This window comes from Tupaia chinensis, unplaced genomic scaffold, assembly GCF_000334495.1.
Source record: "Tupaia chinensis unplaced genomic scaffold, TupChi_1.0 Scaffold000057_1, whole genome shotgun sequence".
In the NCBI taxonomy this organism is placed as follows: Eukaryota; Metazoa; Chordata; class Mammalia; order Scandentia; family Tupaiidae; genus Tupaia; species Tupaia belangeri.
The window spans coordinates 3,554,566-3,575,721 of record NW_006159515.1 but is presented as its reverse complement, the minus strand read 5'-3'; the positions used below and the strand labels follow the sequence as shown (position 1 = coordinate 3,575,721).

The 21,156-nt window shown below is 37.3% G+C and overlaps 1 protein-coding gene across 1 annotated transcript in view; it reads right to left on the bottom strand.

Annotated features, from left to right (window-relative positions):
- The window catches only part of NALCN (sodium leak channel, non-selective), a 351,304-nt gene that overhangs the window by 232,914 nt on the left and 97,234 nt on the right, over positions 1-21,156 (bottom strand). Inside the window, exons 7-9 of the mRNA XM_006141515.2 lie at positions 6,998-7,140; positions 6,771-6,875; positions 1,415-1,501 (exon numbers count right to left, since the gene is read on the bottom strand). Coding sequence (XP_006141577.1) covers positions 1,415-1,501; positions 6,771-6,875; positions 6,998-7,140 — 335 coding nt within the window. The remainder of the gene's footprint in view (positions 1-1,414; positions 1,502-6,770; positions 6,876-6,997; positions 7,141-21,156) is intronic.

The following is a 21,156-nucleotide window of genomic DNA, read 5'->3' as shown; positions in this document are numbered from 1 at the left end:
AAGGATTGGCTGCTATGGAACATATAACAGGGGTACTAGACCTCCTTCTTGAGGACAACGAATATTTCCTTACAAAAGTGGTGTCGGAGCTGAGTACAGAAGGATGCACCGAGGAGAAGTGTGGAGGAAGAGGGAACACCCAGAGAACATGGCAGTGCCTCCTGGAGGCAGAGAAATCTTTTCACAAAAAAGCTAAAATGTGTAAATGCAGGACAACTGAACAAGTCTGACAAGAATTGATTCTTAACATAAACCTCAGAGTTAATTCTTGGAAGATAAAGGAAATGAAATTCTCCAGGATGAAGAAATCAGTTCTCTGTTACCATGAGAGGGCTGTTTGATGTCTCCACCCTTAAGAAGGGGATGTGAAAATACATTTTTTTTTTTAAAGAGATTTTTGCTATAGAGTGCATGTGCTCACTGGAGAGACAGAGAGAGATAGCGAGATAGAAAGCAAGAAATCACCCCTGGGGGGATAGCCATGCTGCAATCCCTTTTCCTCTATCCTTCTCTTGGGATTTTGGGCACATACACGCAGGCACCTGGAGTGAATTTTAAGCCGCCAGTCTGGGACTCAAACCCCAGGTAACTACATGGGAGTCCAGTGATGTAACCACTCCACCATCTGCTGGTCCCAGAAAATAGTGAAAATTCTAGTGTTAGGGATGCTGCTCTTATTAAGGTGAAGTTGTTCTGAATAGGCCTAGTTATATTTGGGGATGTGCAGGGGGAACAGTACAAGAGAAGATGCCAGTGCAGTCCACTGAAGAAGAGGTCAAAGAGTTTATTGGGCTTCATGGGGAGCCTGGAGCACATGGAGTTCAGAAAGTTTGCAGACAGAGGTCTGAGGTCCAATCATCTCCCCCTGAGACTCTTGCGTGGACTGGTGCATTGTCTCACCTTGGTTGAGGGTACTCTTTGCTAAGGAAGCACCTTTGTATCATGTTGCTCTGAGAGCTTGGAAATGCAGAACAGACTATATATTAAAAGTACTTTCTTCCAAGTACTCGATCGGTACTAAACTTAGTTAATTGTGGCCATGCTCACCCACCCCCAAATAATTCAAGCCTTCGTAGAAGAATATTTTTATCAGATTTAACATGACAACCCCCAAATAATTCAAGCCTTCGTAGAAGAAAGAATATTTTTATCAGATTTAACATGACGACATAATTCTTCACTGATTTACTATTACTAAAACGCTATTTCTGTGCACATTAAGTCATCAGAAATTTACTAAATCTCTACTGTGCATCTGAAAAAAATGTGAGGGCCTGGGAATACAGGATAGCGTAAAATACAGTTCCCCAATGTCAGAACCATAAATTTGGGCAAATCTAGAGCTGTGGATTTCCTTGCATAACGTAAAAGTCCAAAACCATTGTGTGTGACTTCAAAATGCATAGTACTATACCTGTAGGCAGGCTGGGGCACGTCCCTGGGGCTTATTGACATCCACAGCTACCAGCTGCCAACCACCAGCAGCATCTTCGTGAAACATCTTCAAGACAAAGAGGAAGATGAGTCAGAGACATTTCATGTGGAACATTGAGAACACTAATTTATGTCTCCAGCTTTCTATACTTTCATGTTACTGAAAATTTGTCTTCTTATGGGTTTATACTTGGAATATGAGTCATTTCACTTGTGTTCATTGGACCATTGGAAACTTAAGTGAATAATATTAATAGCGAGAGCAATGATAATAACTTGCATTACTGAGTACCTGCTCTGTGTCAGACACTTTCAACCTTTCAAATGCTTCACCTATAGGAGGGGAATGCAAAACGGTCATGGAAAGATGGAATTAAAAGATCATAATATGTATTTTCCAGGAACATTTAAAGACCCCCTCAATTGTTCAAATATTTTCCTCCATAACAGAAATGCTTAGTAAATATTTTATCTCCATTATATTGATTATTATCTGCTATATCTGGAAGAAAATGAAATTTTGAATTCTAAAGCTTGTGTCGGGTGTGTTTTCACTATGGGTGGTGAAACTTTATCTTTATTTAGTGAATATTCCTCACTGACCTAATAGAATATATTTTCAGGATGAGTGATTATAAGTGCACTTGGGGTATAAGGAGATACTAGTGTTATAAAGGGAGGAGACTGACATATTACTTGCAAGACTGTGTAATTATTTAAACTAGGCTGCGATTAATGTGCTCAACAGAAATTTTATGTACATATTTATGAAGGGAATAAGTAGTTTCTTTTGGCTTAGAAGATATAAATGATGGCATTTGCCTGATACTATTGGCCTACTAAGATCTTATTTTCTAGGTTATTATCTTACTGCATATTCTTTGACCTCCAAAATTAATTATCTGTTGGTATTCTACCCAGCTGGAAAGTATTTCCCATTTATAAGTAATTTCCACTAATATATTGGGTCATCGGAAAAGTCATGACTTTTTTAAATGCAAAAATGTGTCACGGCTCAGTATGTTCTTTACAGTTCTTTAAGGCTGTGTGTGTGTGTGTGTGTGTGTGTGTGTGTGTGCGTGCGAGTGCACATGCACATATGTGTGTATGGTGGTGGTAGATGGATAGAGTGGAATTAAAAATTTTTATTTTTCTTAGTCGGGACACTAATTATAGCACTTACTCTTTTATCCAGCTTAAGGCCATATTTTGTACACATAAACATTCCCTTTGCCATCCTTATTTATGTTTTTGTGTTAGCCTGGCTCCGTGCTCAAAAGAGTAATTATTGATAGAAATAGGAGTAAGATGATGCCAAGATCTCATATCTAGGATTTATAATTGTCATTTAAATTGCTGGTCGTTGATCATTGCAGAATAAATTTGTCCTCTGTTAGATAAGTGACATGGGGAAAGACAAGTGTCAACCTTCACAGGCCATGCGTGCATTTCTTAAATGAAAAAATTCGAGGTGTACATTTACACCTCGATTCACTGGCCAAAGAGACCCACTGCCAATTATGTATCTCAGCTGTTGGTTTATGGAAACTGGCTTCTCTGTGGAATGAGTTTTGAAAGCTCCTCTTAGGGGTGGAATCATGCACATCCTTCATGAATTAAACTCATTCTGAGAATACAGACATCCATGGAAAAGCAACCCCGCTAAAGTGCCTTTTAAAGTCTCTGTCAAAATTCTGGGAGTCTCCTTTTAAGGACAACAGACAAAACCAGTCCTGTCAGTGACTAGTCAAAGACCCTTGGTTGATACATCCAGTGCTCTCTTATCATGGCACAAAGGATCCCTGGGGCATGTATCTGCTTTGATAGTAGCAGACTAATTTTCTCTGTTAAACGATTTTTTTTTCCAGTAGACCAAAATCAAATGAATCAATTTAATTGTCAGTAAAAGTGTTCTTTCAAGGTCAGTCCTTTGCATGAAATAAAGTAAAGGAAATGCAAACATGTTCATTTTTCCTGTAGTCCCCTATATTATAAAACCACATTTAGATTCGTTAATGTAACAGTAGATCTTTGAGCCAGATTTTGGGATGGCTACCCAAAGCCAAAGACTCAGATCCTTTGGGGGGTGTGTGGTGGGGTTGTCATTTATCCTTCCATGTCTTTTCTCCTTGTCTTTTAAGTAAGATAAATTAAACAGGATCACTAATAATCAAGAAAAAAGAAATCCTGCCCTTTTTTGAAGTTCATCCTCACCTTGTAACTATTACACACTGGCAATAGGATGTAAGCAGAAACCTCTTTATTTCTCCTTCCTGTTCTCTGGAATATAATTGAGGGTGAGAGCTACAGTTTAGTCCCCAAGGCAAGGTTGGGAATGGAGTCTGTGCAAGGTAGAACAGAAAAATTGAAAGAGTCTGAATCGGAGGCAGCTCTGACTATATCACCTTGAAGGACTCCTCCAGCTTCATGAGAAAGAACGGCATTCTGCCTTACCTAAGTCACTCGTTTGGGCTTTGGTCCCTTGCAGGTGAACTCAACTTAGCTAACATATATTACTTAGTTTAATGGTGTAAGCTTCCCCCTCTTATTATATAAATGAACATGTTTATTTTACACTTAGAAAATGTGGATGAGTTGTAAAAAGCCTTAAATTCATGCCCCAGAGACAACCATTAAAGTTTAAGACTTAACAAATGGTAGGTATTTTATACCCATATATATATATATATATATACACACACACACACACACCCATAAAAACACTCTCCCCACACACATATACCATGAATATGCATCATGCATACACACACACAAGACAAAGTCTGTTTCTTTTTGTACTAAGGTGTTGTCAGTATAATTTCATGTCAGTAAATTCAACCATTGTTTTAATAGTTTGCATTTATTCCACACCAGAGTAAATTCCTAGAGAACTGTCTGCAATGTTGGAAAGTTCCTTCCTTGTCCTGTTAATGCACACATATGCATTACCAGAGTAAATTCCTAGAGAACTGTCTGCACACTTATGCATTTCTTCTAATCACATGCTGTCACAGGAAGTCTATGAACTTAGAAACATCAACAATTTTCAACACACCCGGACTCCTTTAGCCCTTCAGAGAGAATAACTTACATTGAACATTTGCAAATTTTATACATACTAAAGAAACGTAGAAACAGACTTCATGTCTAAAAAGCTGTGTGCTTTACCATACAATAACCATCTGTATTTTATTAATGCTAAAGCTTATCTGTTTTGTTAGAAATAGAAACTTGTGATTTAGTGTTTTAAATCCCTTAACAAGAGTCCTTGTTCACAGAGGTTGGAAAATTTTTTCAAATGCAGCAGATTCATGACAAATGGTGTCTCTCCCCTGCATGCATCTGGGGCTACTTACAAGTGGGTAGTGATGGGTGGGCGGGGCCTGAGGGCCTGTTGCTAGGCTGCCTAAGTGGAGTTTCACCAAGAGGCTGACAGCAGGAGCTTCTGTTGCTTAGCAACCGGGTCCTCAGCCACAGCATTTTTCTTAATGAAGGTTTTTCACAATTCTCTGTGTGATTACCTCTGCTGAGTATCTAGGCGCATTCCCTCTGAATTACCAACTTATTCTTCCTGATTAAGTACAATTTTGCATCAAAATAATTTTGTACAACTCTGTTCAAATTCTCTTCACATCTCACTTTCTATTTTCACTGTGGGCTGATTTGGTGCCCCTTCCAAACACTGCTTTTCCAGCTGTGATTTTATACAGGAATGTTACTTAATAAACATAATATGATTTTAAAAATATTTCGGGTCATGGTACCAGCAGTTAGCGTAATGGCTATGTCGCTGGACTGCCACGTAGCCCACCGCGGTTCGATTAGCGTACCTGATGGCTTGAAACTCATGCCAGGTGCGTGTGTGTGTGCCCAAGATCCCGAGAAGAGAACGGAGGAGAAAGGATTGTGGTGTGGCCATCCTCCCTGGGGGGTGATTTCTCGCTTTCTGTCTCTCTGTCTCTGTTTTTCTGGCGAGCGCACGTGCCCTATAAGAAAAACCTCTCAAAAACAATTTTTTTTTTTTCAGGGCATGTCCCAGGAACATTCATATAAGTTAAATGCTGAGTTCATTCCGCTGTGTTCCCTTTTGGTCTCTGTATGTCTGTAGCAGAAAACATGCCCTTTGAGAGCTGTCACCTCAGGATGAACTTGGAACTTTATCATTTCTTCTAGCTTGCCAAAAGAGACAGGAAAAGAGATAAAAATCTGATGCAGTTGTTTCTTTGCAGGCTTTCCTACATGGTATCTATGATATAACCTAGATAGCATTTTAAAAACAATCTTTCATGGAAATTCAAATAGACTTTTGTCAAAACAAAATAATAACTACACTATTTTATCTATAAGAATTGGTTACACAATTCAAGCTCTGATAGCATCACAAAGAATGTACAACATAAGGCTTTTCCTAAACACAGCATGTTTAATGACATTTTAGCATATCATTACTAAAAGTTTGATTTGAAGGTTTTTGAAGTGAAATTTATACCTTGGCTATTTCACAGATACCTCAGTCTCTGTACACTTGTATAAGTCTTTACAGACGTATGCTAAATTTCTTTTAAAGTTTAATATTAACATAATAGTTACAAGGCATTGCATAATCTTATTTTTATTTTGGATTTGTTTGTTTGTTTCTCTTACAGAGATTCATACTGGAAAAAGATATATAAATCTTCCTTCCCTCTTTCTAATAATTTCAAAAACAAATGCATAAAACTAGACAAAAACGAAACACTGGATCTGAATTGCCCGCATATGTAATAACCATTGCTGCTTTTAGTAAATCGTAGGCCTCCTCAATTTCTTAGGAGGTTATGGGAACCCTTCTGTATAGACAGTGATTTCTCAAAACTCTCAGGCATGCATTCTTCAGTTTATTATACAGTGATTGATTTGTTCTGAAAGAAATATATTTTCCATTCCAAAAATTCTAATTCTCTACACAGGGCCATTATATTGGTTTGCAAGTACATGAATAAATACTCATAAAAATAGGAAATTTCACAGTTGCTATATTTTATTTGCAAAGCCCTTTGAGGATTTGCAATGTCAGAATCAAATCAAAGGTACCTAACAAATGGGGCTGATGATCTTGGTTTCATATCAAAACAATACATGGAACTGTTAAAAAATACAGGTGCCCTCGCCCCACAACCAGAAGGTCCGATTTGGTGATCTGCTTTGGAACCTTGCACCTGTATTTTTAAAAAGCTTCCTAACCAAGTCAGAGTATAGAAGCCCATGACATCAAAGCTTCCTTCAACTCCACTGGTGATCAGGATGGGAGACACCCACGACTGAGTGAGTTATAACATCACCTCAGTGATACTTACCTGGGTGGTGGCAGTTGAAGTAGTGCTGCTTCTCGATCCCCACATTTGTTGGAACTGAACTCTGATTTCTGCAAATGTTTCAATGATGACAGCAATAAACACATTCTGAAAGAAAATTGCAAACCATATTCACCAAACATGGTTGAGAAAGCCAAGGACAACTGAAACCGAAGATCTGTGGAACTATATTAAAATACAGACTTTGTTCATACAATGTTTTACAGTACCTTAACAAGCCAGGCAAGGAAGAAAATGAGAGTGATGAAATAGAAGTAGGAACGCCAGCGAGGAAAGCTGTCAATTGCTCTGTACATGAGGAACACCCAGCCTTCCTGAGAAGCTGCCTCGTAGACCGTGAATATGCTGGTACCTGTCACGAGGGAGGACAGCAGGTTGATGGATGGTTGACTTTTAAAATTAAAAAAATTTATTTTCAGGAAAGAACACCAATATTTATCCATGCTCATTATCTTAATAACAAAAGTTCTTCTAAAGAGATTAAAGTCACATATAACATTTTATTGTTCTTATTCTTAGGATTTTATGAGGTTGCTTCTGGCTTCAAGTCAGGGTAACTTTAATATCTTTATCGATAAAATAATTTTATGTTATATACTAAGTGATTAAATGCATTGAATAATCAAAAAAGGAAAATGAACATTCCAACTAAGTACAGGTATAATAAAAGAGAATATCTATCATTTAAGCTTGTCTTGGGGCTTATCATTTTTAGTATACTGAAAAGTGCCTGCTACGATTTTAACCAAAATGAAATGAATTTGAGAGCTGGGTTTAATTTCAATCAATTTTCTTATAGAGAGACTAAAGAATCTTTAGACTCCAAAAATCAGTGATAGAGCTTTTCTTTGGGCTTTTCTGAACAAACTTTAAGATAGTAAATAATCAACTAGTATCTTGTATTTTCTCAGAAAATTTAATGGAAAGAAAGGAAAGTTAAAAAATATGTGGATGGGCTTTTGGCCGGAACCACCATCTTCCAGTAATTAACCAAAATGAGGAACACAAAGGGAAAAAGGAGAAGCACACAATATATGTTCTCTAGGCCTTTTAGAAAACATGGAGTGGTTCCTTTGGCGACATATATGCGAATCTACAAGATAGGTGATATTGTAGACATCAAGGGACTGGGTACTGTTCAAAAGGGAATGCCCCACAGATGTTACCATGGCAAAACTGGAAGAGCCTACAGTGTACCCAGCATGCTGTTGGCATTGTTGTGAACAAATAAGTTAATGGCAAGATTCTTGCCAAGAGAATCAATGTGCGTATTGAGCATATTAAACATTCTAAGAGCAGAGATAGCTTCCTAAAACGTGTGAAGGAAAATGACCAGAAAAAGAAAGAAGCCAAAGAGAAAGGTACCTGGGTTCAACTAAAGCGCCAGCCTGCTCCACCCAGAGAAGCTCACTTTGTGAGAGCCAATGGAAAGGAGCCTGAGCTACTGGAACCTATTCCCTATGAATTCATGGCTTGATGGGTGTTAAAAATAAACTAGTCTGTGGATGGTGGCCAGCAGGTGGTATAGTGGTTAAGGTGGCTAAATTTCACATGGCTGACCATGGTTTGAGTCCTGGACTTAAAAATCATACCACATGTATGTTGGGTGTGTGCCCAAAATCTCAAGAGGAGAATGGAAAATAGATGGAAGTGTGGCCATTCCCCCTGGGGAGTGATTTCTACTTTCCCTTTCTTTGTCTCTCTCTGGTGAGCACATGAACCCTATGGCAAAACCTAAAAAAAAAGGATTAAAAAAACACACATGTGGTCAGATCTTTGAACATCTGATTAAGAGAACATTAAATGCCATACAGGGAAAAGATACATTTGCTATGAGATTTATTAAGAGTTTTACAGATGGGATAACAAAAGCACACAAAGCTGAAGAAACTTATCTAAGAATGCAAAGATAATAATTAGGGGTACTAAATTAACCCACTGATTCTGGGTCAAGGTCCTACACATATAACCATGGTGATGCTTGGCCTCTGACATCTTTTATGTAGTTTGGTTTCCCCATCTGTAAATCAGGAAATAACAAAGATCTCATAGTATCACGAGGACTACGTGACCTAATTTCCACAAAGCACTGGTATAGGATGAGCGCCAAAGGTATTTCAGTTATCAACATTTTCATTATAAAATCATAAACAGATGTTTGATACTGTTTTGCCAGAAAACATACAAATAAAATATAGTATCGAATTAAAGGTGTTTGCAAAACAAATATATATGGTGTTATTAAAAAAAAACTGGTGGACATTTGCCTTTCAATAAATTCAATTGCTATAAATGAGTAGAGTTATTACAGAATATAAAGCCATTAGCTCCATGGAGATGATCCGATCACACAGAAATGAATAAGGAGAGCATGCCTATGACCAAATGTCCACATTAAAAAGGGTCCGCTGATGCTGCATGGACCTCATGTCTCTCTGAGCCTGGGTTGCAGATCAGAGCATCTCTGAACAGCAAAGCAGGCAGGATAGCAGGAAGGCCTCACAGGCAACGAGGACAGAGAAGAAATAATCTTGAAAGAAAAGCTGAAAGAAGGGAGTGAAGACAGCCTTTCTGGTGAGTGCCTATTATGCATTAATGTGGGCTAATACACTTAATCATTGCCATAACAACGAGCATGGGAAAGCTCATTCAGATTCACGGCAATTTTACACACTTACATGCTAAAGACACCTCTGTCTCATTAGGTGAGTGGGTGGGTGGGATGAGTATGAGGGCAGACGGTACTAATCACATTCTACAGGAAAGGAACATGAAGGCAGTGTAAATGAAAGTGTCAAAGATAGAAAAGAGGCAGAGCCAGAAGCTGAACCTACATTACCAGGTTATAGGTATTAAATTCTTTTTAATTTTTTTTTTAAATTTAAGATGCTACTTGTATTTTCTCTGGCTTGGGACTGGGGCTTTAAAAAGAGATTAATTTATCTTATTATCCTTAATTTGAATAAAGTTAATTTTTTCCTAAAGGATTATGATAGCTAAGTTTATAGTATATCAGGGAACTCATCCAAGAAGACTTTTAAGACAAAGATTTAGAGAACAATAAATACAAAAAAAAAAAAAGGCAACAGAACACAGAAGTGACTGTTTCCATTAATAATTCATATGTACTAAAGTGTACAACACTTTTGCCTTTGTGGACCAAATAAGAAGGGCAAGTTTACCATAAAACAAACAATTTATGTTCCTTATTTTCTTCTAGTTATTTGAATGAAAACAGAAAATAGCTTCAGAAATCCATTATGAACTACCATTAAAGTTTAATAGCTTTCCCAATTGAGCATTTTTCAGGTAAAATATAAGAGATTGTCAATGTAAGATTAAATTTGAGAGGAACACTGAAAATTATCCTCTCTTTCTGCCCAGATCTTTATTATGTCTCCAGGGAAGATGTTATTTGGAATTAAGCAAAAATAGAATGTTCAACATGTAATCTTGAAGCTCTTACTCCATTTTCTCTAATTTGACAAAGGCAGACAGGGAAAGAAATAGGAACCCATGGGGCAGCTCAGAGAGCAGGGCTTGTTGATACAAAGAGTGGAGCAATTTCTGAAAATGTAACCAAAAAACTCTCAGGAAATGGTTGATTATTGAAAATGGTTCCCAAATATGTGAGCTGCACAGGGTAAAAAGGCTTTGCAGATGTAACCAATGGTTTTATGGGCAAGGCAATAGAATAAGACAGTCCTCTTTGGGGCCAGTAGATAGCGTGGTGCTTAAGGGCATTGGACTCCCACATGACTGACCGTGGTCCAAGTCCCAGACCTGGAAGCTTGCTTTCTCATTTTCTCTCTCTCTCTCTCACTCTGTCCCTCTCTGATCAAATTAAAATAAATGAATAAAGTTATATCAAATAATCATTAAAAATAAAGGTGGTCCTCCTTCATCACTTTTCTGTTCCTGACTTTGTAAAATAAAGGAAAAGAGAATTTGTTTTGAAAATCTTTTTCAATGGTTGACCAATATTTAAACTGTCAAAGTCAAATTTATGATCCTCTCATTTTCTGTGGGAAATAGATAATTCTGAGAAAGAAATGGTAGTAATTCAAACTTATTTTGCGTATCCTGTCTTCTCTGCCTGCCCCACGGTGCTTCCTTCTGTCATCCAGTTCAGTTCACGGTCACTGCTATCAGGCAGAGGGTGGGTGCTGGTCCTCATCCTCCGTGAGCCCTGTGCTCACCTGTATCACCTCCCTTATTACACTTAACCACTTCTGGATTTTTCTCCCTCACCAGATGCCAACACTCTGAAGTAAAAACTGGATATTTCACTCCATGCCAGACACTAAGAAATATTCAAGAATTATTGATAAATTAAGCAATAGTCATTGAGTCTTAAGACATATGGAGGTGTTTCTCAAATATTTGCTTTTTTTTAAAAAAAAAACAATGCTTTCTTAATCTGAATATTGCAAAGATAATTTGGAAACAAAGAGAACTTTTGGACAGTTAGTTGACTACTTTGTGTTGATTTTCACAATTCAGTTAAAATGCATGCAACACATGCAGACATAAACTTTAAATCCTGAGCCACAAACAGACAGGAAATCTTTCTACCTTGTCTGAGCCCATGCGAAAAATTTACAGTAAACATTGATCCTTACAAATATATTTTTTTCTAGATACATTCCAGATTATTTTTGGTTTATTTTAAATATGAGATTAAATTTTCTGGCTAAAAATATCATGTTTTTATTTTATTATTTTTTTTGGAGAGGTTTTTGCTATAGGATGTGTGTGCTCGCCAGACAGACAGAGAGAGACAGAGAGATAGAAAGCGAGAAATCACCCCTCAGGGGAGATGGCCACGCCGCAATCCCTTCTCCTCCATTCTCCTCTCGGGATCTTGGGCACGCACACACACGCACCCGGCGTGAGTTTAAGCCACCGGGTCCAGGACTCGAACCACAGTTGACTATGTGGGAGTCCAGCAACAAAGCCATTACGCTAACTGCTGGTCCCAAGATCATGTTATTTTTAAAGAAATAATGATTCCACAATAGCATTTGTAAATATAATACATTCTCTCACTGGAGAAAAATGAGGCCTGTTTCAAAAGTATCTCTGTGGTCCCTGGCATTTGCTAGAAAGTGGACAAATACGGAAGATTTACTGCTAAGTGAAGCAAGTAGGACTATGAAAGAGTCATTGTATGTCCCCACTCAATATATATCGAAAGTCTACACTCTATGGTAGAAACTGAAAGACTGGAAGGTATAAAGGCATGGCGAGCAACCATGGATACTAGCGACAGTGCGGGAGGAGGTTGGGAAGTGGGGGAGGGTAAGAGAGAGGGAATCAAGGGGAAAAAAGGAAGCAAAACATTTAAGGGATATAAAAATGAAAAATGATCTGTTGATGATAATACATATGGTAATATCTTTGATTGAACCAATATACAGTGTATTCAGGATGGGAAAATTCATTTAGTATGCTGTAATGATCCACAGTGATTGAAAGTAAAAAAAAAATTTTTTTTCAATCTGACTCTAGGGGAGATTATGAAATAGGACCACATTTTCAGACCCAAAATTCTCAAAGCAGAAATTAAAGTATAAAACAAAAACTAAAAACAAACAAATAAACAAAGAAACAAACAAAAACCAACCCAAAAAACCACAATGATACTTCATCAATTCTAATTTCATTCATTCTTTCTGACCTCTTCCATTTGTGGTTTCAATTCATTGTGTAACAACAGGTCTACATTTAGACAACACATACTAACCTTGAAAGTTTTTATAGGCTAATTGAAACGCAGCAGAGGATACGTTTTAATAGCTCTTAAAAAATTATATTCCTATCTTTTGATTATCTTTAGAATTCTATTTCTGGCTTTGTTATTTTCTTTTTTTTGGAGAGGTATTTTGTTGTTGTTGTTTTTGCTATCGTGCACGTGGACGATAGACAGAGAGAGACAGAGAGACAGAAAGCGAGAAATCACTCCCCAGGGAAGATGGCCATGCCACAATCCCTTCTCCTCCATTCTCCTCTCGGGATCTTGGGCACACAGGCACACTTCCCTAGCATGAGTTTAAGCCACCACGTCAGGGACTCAAACCATGGTTGACCACATGAGAGTCCAGCGATGTAGCCATTATCCCATCTGCTGGTCCCATTGCTTTGTTATTTTCTGCTGACTCTTTTCCATTAAAAAATATGAGGACTTATATCTCAGAAATATTTCCATTGGTTTGTCCTAGTCTTAGGTTATGTAACTACTTTTTTTAAAATTAATTTTCATTTTCTTTTTTTTTTTTAAGAGAGAGATTTTTACTAAAGAGTACATGTGCTCACCAGAGACAGAGCAGAGACAGAGAAAAACAGAGAGACAGAAACTGAGAAATCACCTCCCAGGTGGTATGCCCATGCCACAGTCTCTTCTCCTTCAGTCTCCTCTCAGAATTTTAGGCATGCACGCCCACATGCCTGCCATGAGTTTTAAGCCACTGGATCAGGAACTTGAACTGTGGTCAACCAGGTGAGAGTCCAGTGACATAACCATTATGCCATCTGCTGGTCCCTACATAACCACATTCTACTGACAAATGACAGGATCACAATATCATGGTGACAACTAATTAAACAAACACAAACCTAGAGTCCCACCACTAGGTCCCTCTCTAATTCTAATTCTAATGATGGCCAATACCTGCTCTGTTGCAAAGAGATTTGGGAAGTTAAGAGTTAGTAATGTGAGCTTGAGATTGTATGTATACAATGCCTTTGTGTGACTAATAACCTTCACCCCAGGCTCAAAATTCCTAACAGAACCAAGAGGGTTCACTTTAGGGCCATCCATTCATCCTCTCAATGTTTGGATCCTCAGGTCAACATTCTTGAATTTTAACCCCTCCAGTAATAAGAAACACACCACCTTGAGGTAGCGTTATGGCAGGTCAGGCAAAACCACCCCATTGCATGTTGACTCCATTTCAGTCCCTGTAAGAATCTCTTCTCTGTATTGAAGAGAACAGCAAGCTACTGATGCCTCAGCATTAGCCCCATCCCACCTTTGAGTAAGTCCTCCCTTATTTTGCCCAGAACATTTGGCTATAGATCCTTTTTCTTATCTAGCCTTTTAACTCCTCCAGCTTGATATAATTTTTATAAAATTGATCTGATTACCTGGTATAATTTCTCATCTGGGAGCAGAATCTCATCTGTGGAGGGAAAAATGACACATTCTTGTCACTGGAAAGTATTTCCCTCAAATGTTCCTAAGTCACTCTTTCTATTCTTCCAGCTGAGTCTGATCAGATCTCACTCTTTCTAGAAATAAATGGATTAACTCTGGCCTTTCTAGATTTCACTGTGAGTGTCTCCTTTAGATGGAAGTGAAAAAACTTATCTATTCCTTCACCACTAAACATGGATGCTATCTACTAGTGTCTCAGCTTCAATGAACTGTTCTTAACCAGTAGATTTAACTGTGAAAGTATGTAATACCAATCCTAAATGCCAAAAGGATGCTTATTGTCTCAATTACAATGACTATTCAGTTTTGTTAGGTGGTCAGATCACAGAACATATATGAAGAGTTAGATCTTCATACATTTCTATTATTAGAAATACACCCTCTCCCAGATGGGGTAAGTTGTGCTTCATCTGTATTACATCTGTCTTATTCTCCAACTACATTTGATTTTAAACTCCGGAACTGCTCTCTAGAGCAATATTCTCATTAAACTGTGGAACTAAGAGAGAGGAAAAAAAGCTTTGAATAATTTAAAGAGGAATTTGTTGAAGCCACCCAAAAGGTAGGTTGTATTGTGAGTTTGAATTTATGTTTAATTCCCTATTATTTCAATCCTGAATTGTCAATGAGAAATAAAATCACCCATCAAAGGGGCACCACTGGCTTATTCGGTGGATGCTCTAACGCAGGGTCCCTCAATTTAGTACTTGTGACATTTGGGGGGCAGATGATGCTTTGTGCAAGTCTGCCCTGGGCATTGCAGGATGTGCTGGGAGCATCCCTGACTTCTCCCCACCAGATTCCAAGGGCACCTGCAAAATCCAAGCTGTGACAACACAATTGCTTGTAGACGTTGCCCAGAGTCCACTGAAGGGCAAAATTGTCCCTAATTTAGAATCACTTTTATAACTTGACAGTCTTTCTGCTTTAGTAGATTTTGTTCTAAAATGTCTAATTCAGGGTCTAACATATAATATGTAATATATATTTTTGAACTGAATGTAATCTCCTCACTTTACATAGGGGAAAATGGAGCTGTTGTAAGATTTATCAAATTTCTCTACTGGTTTATGAATTGTTTGGAGATTAAACAGATGTAGGCCCAAGGAGAGATCTAAAAATACATTATTTTGACTATGTTTACAACAACCTACATTTAAAATTGACATTTTATTATTCAATTTTACAGAGTTTTATAAGTTTAATTCCTAAGGCATCATTTGTTTACATAAAGTACTTGTCATGTAGTAGATAGTTCAATAGAACCATTGCATGAATATTTATCAATTTTTTGTTTCAACAAGTATAATTTGGGAAAAAAGCTTATTTCTTTAAAAATTCCTGCAATGTAATAAGATGACTACACACACATGTGGTAAGGGGGGAAATAACTATGTAGAATGAGCCACTGTAAGTATATTCATTAATATTTTTATAGAACATTCACATATTTTGAATGTAATAAAAGGCACAAAATTTTCCTCAACAAAATTATAGTACTACTTTCTGAATTATTTCAAGATTGGCCACAAACACATATCTTTTGCCAGTTTTCCCCGTTTTGCTTCTGAAAATGTGACATTCAATATGTTAATGGACACACAGAAGAAAACAGACTAGTTCTTAATTCATGTTTATGGAATCTAGTTCTGTCTGGACTATGAACCAGTGTGGGATATAAACTTGCTAACATTCCATAACATGTACGGTTAAACAATGGAATCTAGGGGACCAGCAGTTAGCGTAATGGCTACATCGCTGGACTCCCATGTAGTCGACTGCGGTTCGCGTCCTGGGCCTGGTGGCTTAAACTCACACTGGGTGTGTGTGCGTGCGTGCCCAAGATCCCAAGAGGAGAATGGAGGAGAAGGGATTGCAGCGTGGCCATCCCCCCTGGGGGGTGATTTCTCGCTTTCCGTCTCTCTGTCTGTCTGGCGAGCGCACGCGCCCTATAGCAAAAACCTCTAAAAAATAACCAAAAAAAAACCCCAAAAACAAAAAGCAAAAAAAACCCCACAATGGAATCTAAGCAGCAGCAACCAGATTTGAAATAGGACTGCCTCTTAAATTCAACTGTGTCTTTGACCTTGAGGTCACCTGCTAATGACAAAGCCTATATTAAAACACTTATTTGTTTCTTTGAACCCAGTCTCCCTCGTTCTATAACTGCCTCATTCTCAGATATAAAGTCTTAATAAAGATTTTTAACTACATATTTGAATAATATTTTAGCAATTGCCGGCAGTGAGATTCATTGTAGCTTTCTATAATGTTCTTCTCCTGCCAAAGCACTTCATACACCTCAGCATCTACTTCTTCACATGAACTGATGATTCAAATCCTGATACCTGTAGTTGAGTCTGTGATGATAGTAAATTTACCTACCACTAATGAGCATAAAGTAATCTACTTGTCCAAGACAATGAAAACCACCAGTGAGAGATGTGTATTCTTAATATGAACATTTGGATTCAGAATAACAAATCTTTGTCTCTAGGGCTGAATGTACAACACACATGAAATGTTGATGGACTGGGAACCAGCAGTTAGCGTAATGGCTATGTCGCTGGACTCCCACGTAGTCGACCGCGGTTCGCGTCCTAGACCCAGTGGCTTAGAACTCACGCTGGGCACGTGTGCCTGCGTGACCCAGATCCCGAGAGGAGAATGGAGGAGAAGGAACTGCGGCGTGACCATCTCCCCTGGGGGGGTGATTTCTCGCTTTCTGTCTCTATGTGTCTCTCTGTCTGTCTGGCGAGCACACGTGCCCTATAGCGAAAACCTCTCCAAAAAAAAAAGGAAAAAAAGTTAAAAAAATGTTAATGGACTGGCATTAGCAAGACAGGTTTATCCTAAATTGCAGAGATTGAGGAATAAAAAAGTTAGACTTAAATGGCAGGATGATGTCACCTTTAGAATGAATAAAACATTTATGAATAGTATTTCCTATTTCTTGAAATCATGTTTGATTTTACCAAAATACATTTCCAAAATAATTATCTTGGGGAGTTTCTCTGATAGACTATGATACAACCTTATGACTATAAAGACCTTGTCCACATATGTAACTAATCACAACTAATGAGCCATATACTGTCAGCCTGAAAATTGCAACGTGGCCACCAACATAACAAAACAAAATAAAGTGAACAACATTTTTTTACTTAATATCCTAGAACACAGGATAAACATCAAAGGATTTATTTTACTCTAAACACTGTAAAATATATTTATAAACCTTGTGCTTTGGATGTTGAGTTTTAGTTTCGATTTTTGTTTATTATAGTTACTCTCTTTTGGCTCAACCTGGCTTTAACTGATGAAATCATTTTATCTATTACTTTAAACTTCACTATCTACAGCATTGAAATTTTGCAACAAAATCAAAGTTTATAAAGAAAAAGAATACAAACGCTTACCATAGTTTTAAGTTAAACATTTTGAATATGCAATAAAGATCCTTAGCCACACTGTACCTCTTCAAACTTGGACAATTTCTAAATTTTCAGGTTCTAAATAGAAAATACTTCTAGCAAAGGAGAGGTGAAAGCTTTAACTATAGTTTCACAAATGGAAAAGAAGTGTTGACAAGGCTGAATGCTGACATTGGCTGGAAAATTTGTATATTAAAGTAAAACAGTTCCAAGGATACTGATCCCAGATGCCAACTAAAACACATCCTGCCTCCTGGAGCTGGGCAATTTTCAGGTAGGCTGAGAGCAATGTAGCAAATGGGAGAGTCATCCCAGATAACCCTCTGCCTTTGACTCACTCACGCACCCACTCCCTGCCTTTGAGGAGCAGTGATTTCAGATGAAAAGAGCTTCTTGGAAATTTATTTTCCCTTAGTTGACTGAAAAACAAAACCTCCGAAACTGCACTTGGCTAAAATTAGCTGTCAGTTACCCTGCCTGGCATTCAAATGAACTGTCCACTACTTCTTACATGTATGACATTGGATCTGCCAGTTTGCCATGCTGGGCCTCAGCTTGCCATGGATATACTAGGGTAATGATGGTACTTGGTCACCATGAGAAAATTAACAAATGTTGATTTGAATATTTTTACTTTTTATAAAAAATAGGCAAAAAATACCATGCCAGAAATATCATTTTAGAGTATTTTAACTTTGCTAGTGATTTATGAAAAATTTATTGGGCACTAAAATCAAAGGAAAAAGACAAAAAGGCCAGACAGCATGTAAGTTTTAGAGAGTTTATAGTTAAGACATGAGAGTTCATAATAGTCCAAAAATTAGAACCAAGAATTTGGAAAAAACCTTGAGATTTTCCTTTCTCCTCCTTTTGGGATGCACACAGGTCATAACTCTGTAATATCATGGATAAGTAATGAAAATAAAAATTTTAAAGTCAACTGTGAGGTAAATTTTGCCAGTCTATCTCAGAATTGCCACAAAGCAATAATTTATTGTTACTTTTCTAGCAAGGTTGACTGAAATAGTAAACAGATGATGAAGGAATGAACTATGATTGGAAATCAGAAATTGATGTATTTGCAAAGGCATATCACAATCCAATTCAGATCTAAGTGGACGAAAGAAAGATACCTGGGCAAGCTCGACCAAACGTATTTCCTAACAGGTATGAAATAAGAAATACAAATAACAGGGTGTTTGTTTGTTTGTTTTAGGTAAAAATAAACTTCTATTTGTGGTATCACAAATATCAAATTTCCATGATTTACAGTGAAAAGTTGAATTTCATCAATTTAAAAACTGATATGATAATACGAAGCTGAAAATAAAGATATGTTCTAATGTCATTATTATTAATATTACAACTGAAAGGTTACAACTGAATGGGAAATATTACTAATTGTCAAAAATGTAAAATTACAAGTGGGAACATTTTTTGTCACATACTTTCAAATTTAATATGTGTGCAAAAATACTTACAGAATATTTCAAATATCTGCGGTCCACTTTCTTCCACAAATGTTTAAAGCTATGAAACATGTTTAAAAATGAGATTTTTCAACTGGTTTAGATTTACCTTTTGGATGTGCCTCAGATTCAATTTTAAGTTTAGTAAGATGATACTAATATTGGGAAACATCTTGCATGTATGAAAAGCCATGCTGCCAAAGGAGTTATGCAAGTGCTGCCCTACTTATCCAGCTCTTACCATGTGAACCAGAACTCTACATAGGCAAGATGAGTGTGAGAAAATTATAACTTAATTTTTTAAAAAAAATTAAAGGATTAAAAATTTTAGAGCAGTTTTAGGTTTGCAGAAAAACTGAATGGATAATACAGAGTTCCATTGATCCCTTCTCCTGGTATATTTTTTTCCTATTATGAATATCTTATATTAGTGGTGTATATTATTATTTTTTCCTTTTATTTTTAATTGCCAGAGAGAAACAAAAAGACAGAGACAGACAGAGAAGGAGAAAACAACTCCCCAGTGGAGTGTGGTCATGCCATGAGCATTTTTCCATTTCTACACTCTGTTGGCATTTGGGACATGGATGTACCTGGTGTGTTTTCCAAGCCACTGGGACCCAAATTTGAATCATGTTTAACCAAGTGGGATCTGGCACTGCCAATGACTAGGACTGACCCAAATGTGATACGTTATTATGAATCAATGTTGATGCGTTATAAACTCAAGTACATAGTTTATATTAGGATTTATTCCATATTGTATAGTTCTATGGATTTTGACTAATGCATAATAACACATGTCTACATTATAGTATCACACAGAAGAGTCTCAGCATACTAAAAATCCATAGTACTCCACCTGCTCAACCCTCACTCCCTCCTCCTGAACTCCAGGCAAATACTAATGCTGACAGTCAAAACTGTCTCTATAGTTTTGCCTTTTCCAGAATTGTCGGAGTTGGAATTTTACAGTATGTAGCTATTTCAGATTGATTTTTCTCACTTAACAACATGCATTTAATGTACCTTTGTATCTTTTTCAGTCTTGAAAGTTCATCTATGTTATTGCTGAATATTGTTTCCTTGTATGGATGTACCATGCTATGCTTATCCATCAACCTGTTGAGAGAGTTCTTGATTGCTCCTAGTTTTTGCAGTTATGAAGCTGCTATAAACATTCATGTACACTTCTGTGGAGATGAACCTGAAGTGTGGTTGCTGGATTATATAGGAAAACTGTGTTTAGATTTATAAAAAAACAAAAACTGTCATACTGTCTTCTTAGGTGGCCATACCATTTTGTTTTCTCATGAGTAATGAATGAGAATTCCTGTTGCTCTCCATTCTCATCAGCATTTGGTGTCCTCAGCATTTTGACTTTTGGCCACTCTAACTGGTATATAGTGGTATCCCATTTTTATGTATGGTCTCCGATGGTATATGATGTGGAACATTTTTTCATATGCTTATTTTCCATCTGTGTGTCTTTGGTGGGATATCTGTTCAGATAATTTGCACATTTTGAAAATTGGGCTTTATTTCTTATTGTTGAGTCTTAAAAGATCTTTATATATTTTGAATACAAGTCTCTTGTAAGCTATGGGATTTTCAGATATTATGTCTAGTCTGTGGGTTATCTATTGCTTTTGTTTTGATAGATTTTTGCTATAGGGAACGTGTGCTTGCTAGAGACATAGAGAGAGAGAGGGACAGAGAGACAGAAAGTGAGAAATCACCCCACCCCCCAAAGGGGAGGGATGGCCATACTGCAATCCCTTCTCCTCCATTCTTCTCTTGGGATCTTGGGCATGCACGCACACATGCCTGCTGTGTTTTAAGTTGCCAGTCTGGAACTTAAACCGTGGTTGACTATGTAGGAGTCCAGCAATGTAACCATTATGCCATCTGCTTGTCCCTGTGGATTATCTTCTTATATTTTTAAAAGTGTCTTTGATAATGTAGAGATTTTTGATTTTAGTAAAATTCAATGTATCAGTTTTTTGACTTACTGCCAAACCAGGTCACCTCGATTTTTAAGTTTACATTATCTTTTAGAAATTTTACCATTTTTATATTTTCTGTTAAGCTCTAAGATGCATTTTGAGTTAATTTTATGAAAGGTGTACTGTATGTGTCCAGATTCACATTTTTAAAAAGAATTATTTAATTTATTATTATTTTTTTCAATTTGACCAGAGGGAGAGAGAGGGAAAATGAGAAAGTAAGCCACCAGGTCTTGGACTTGA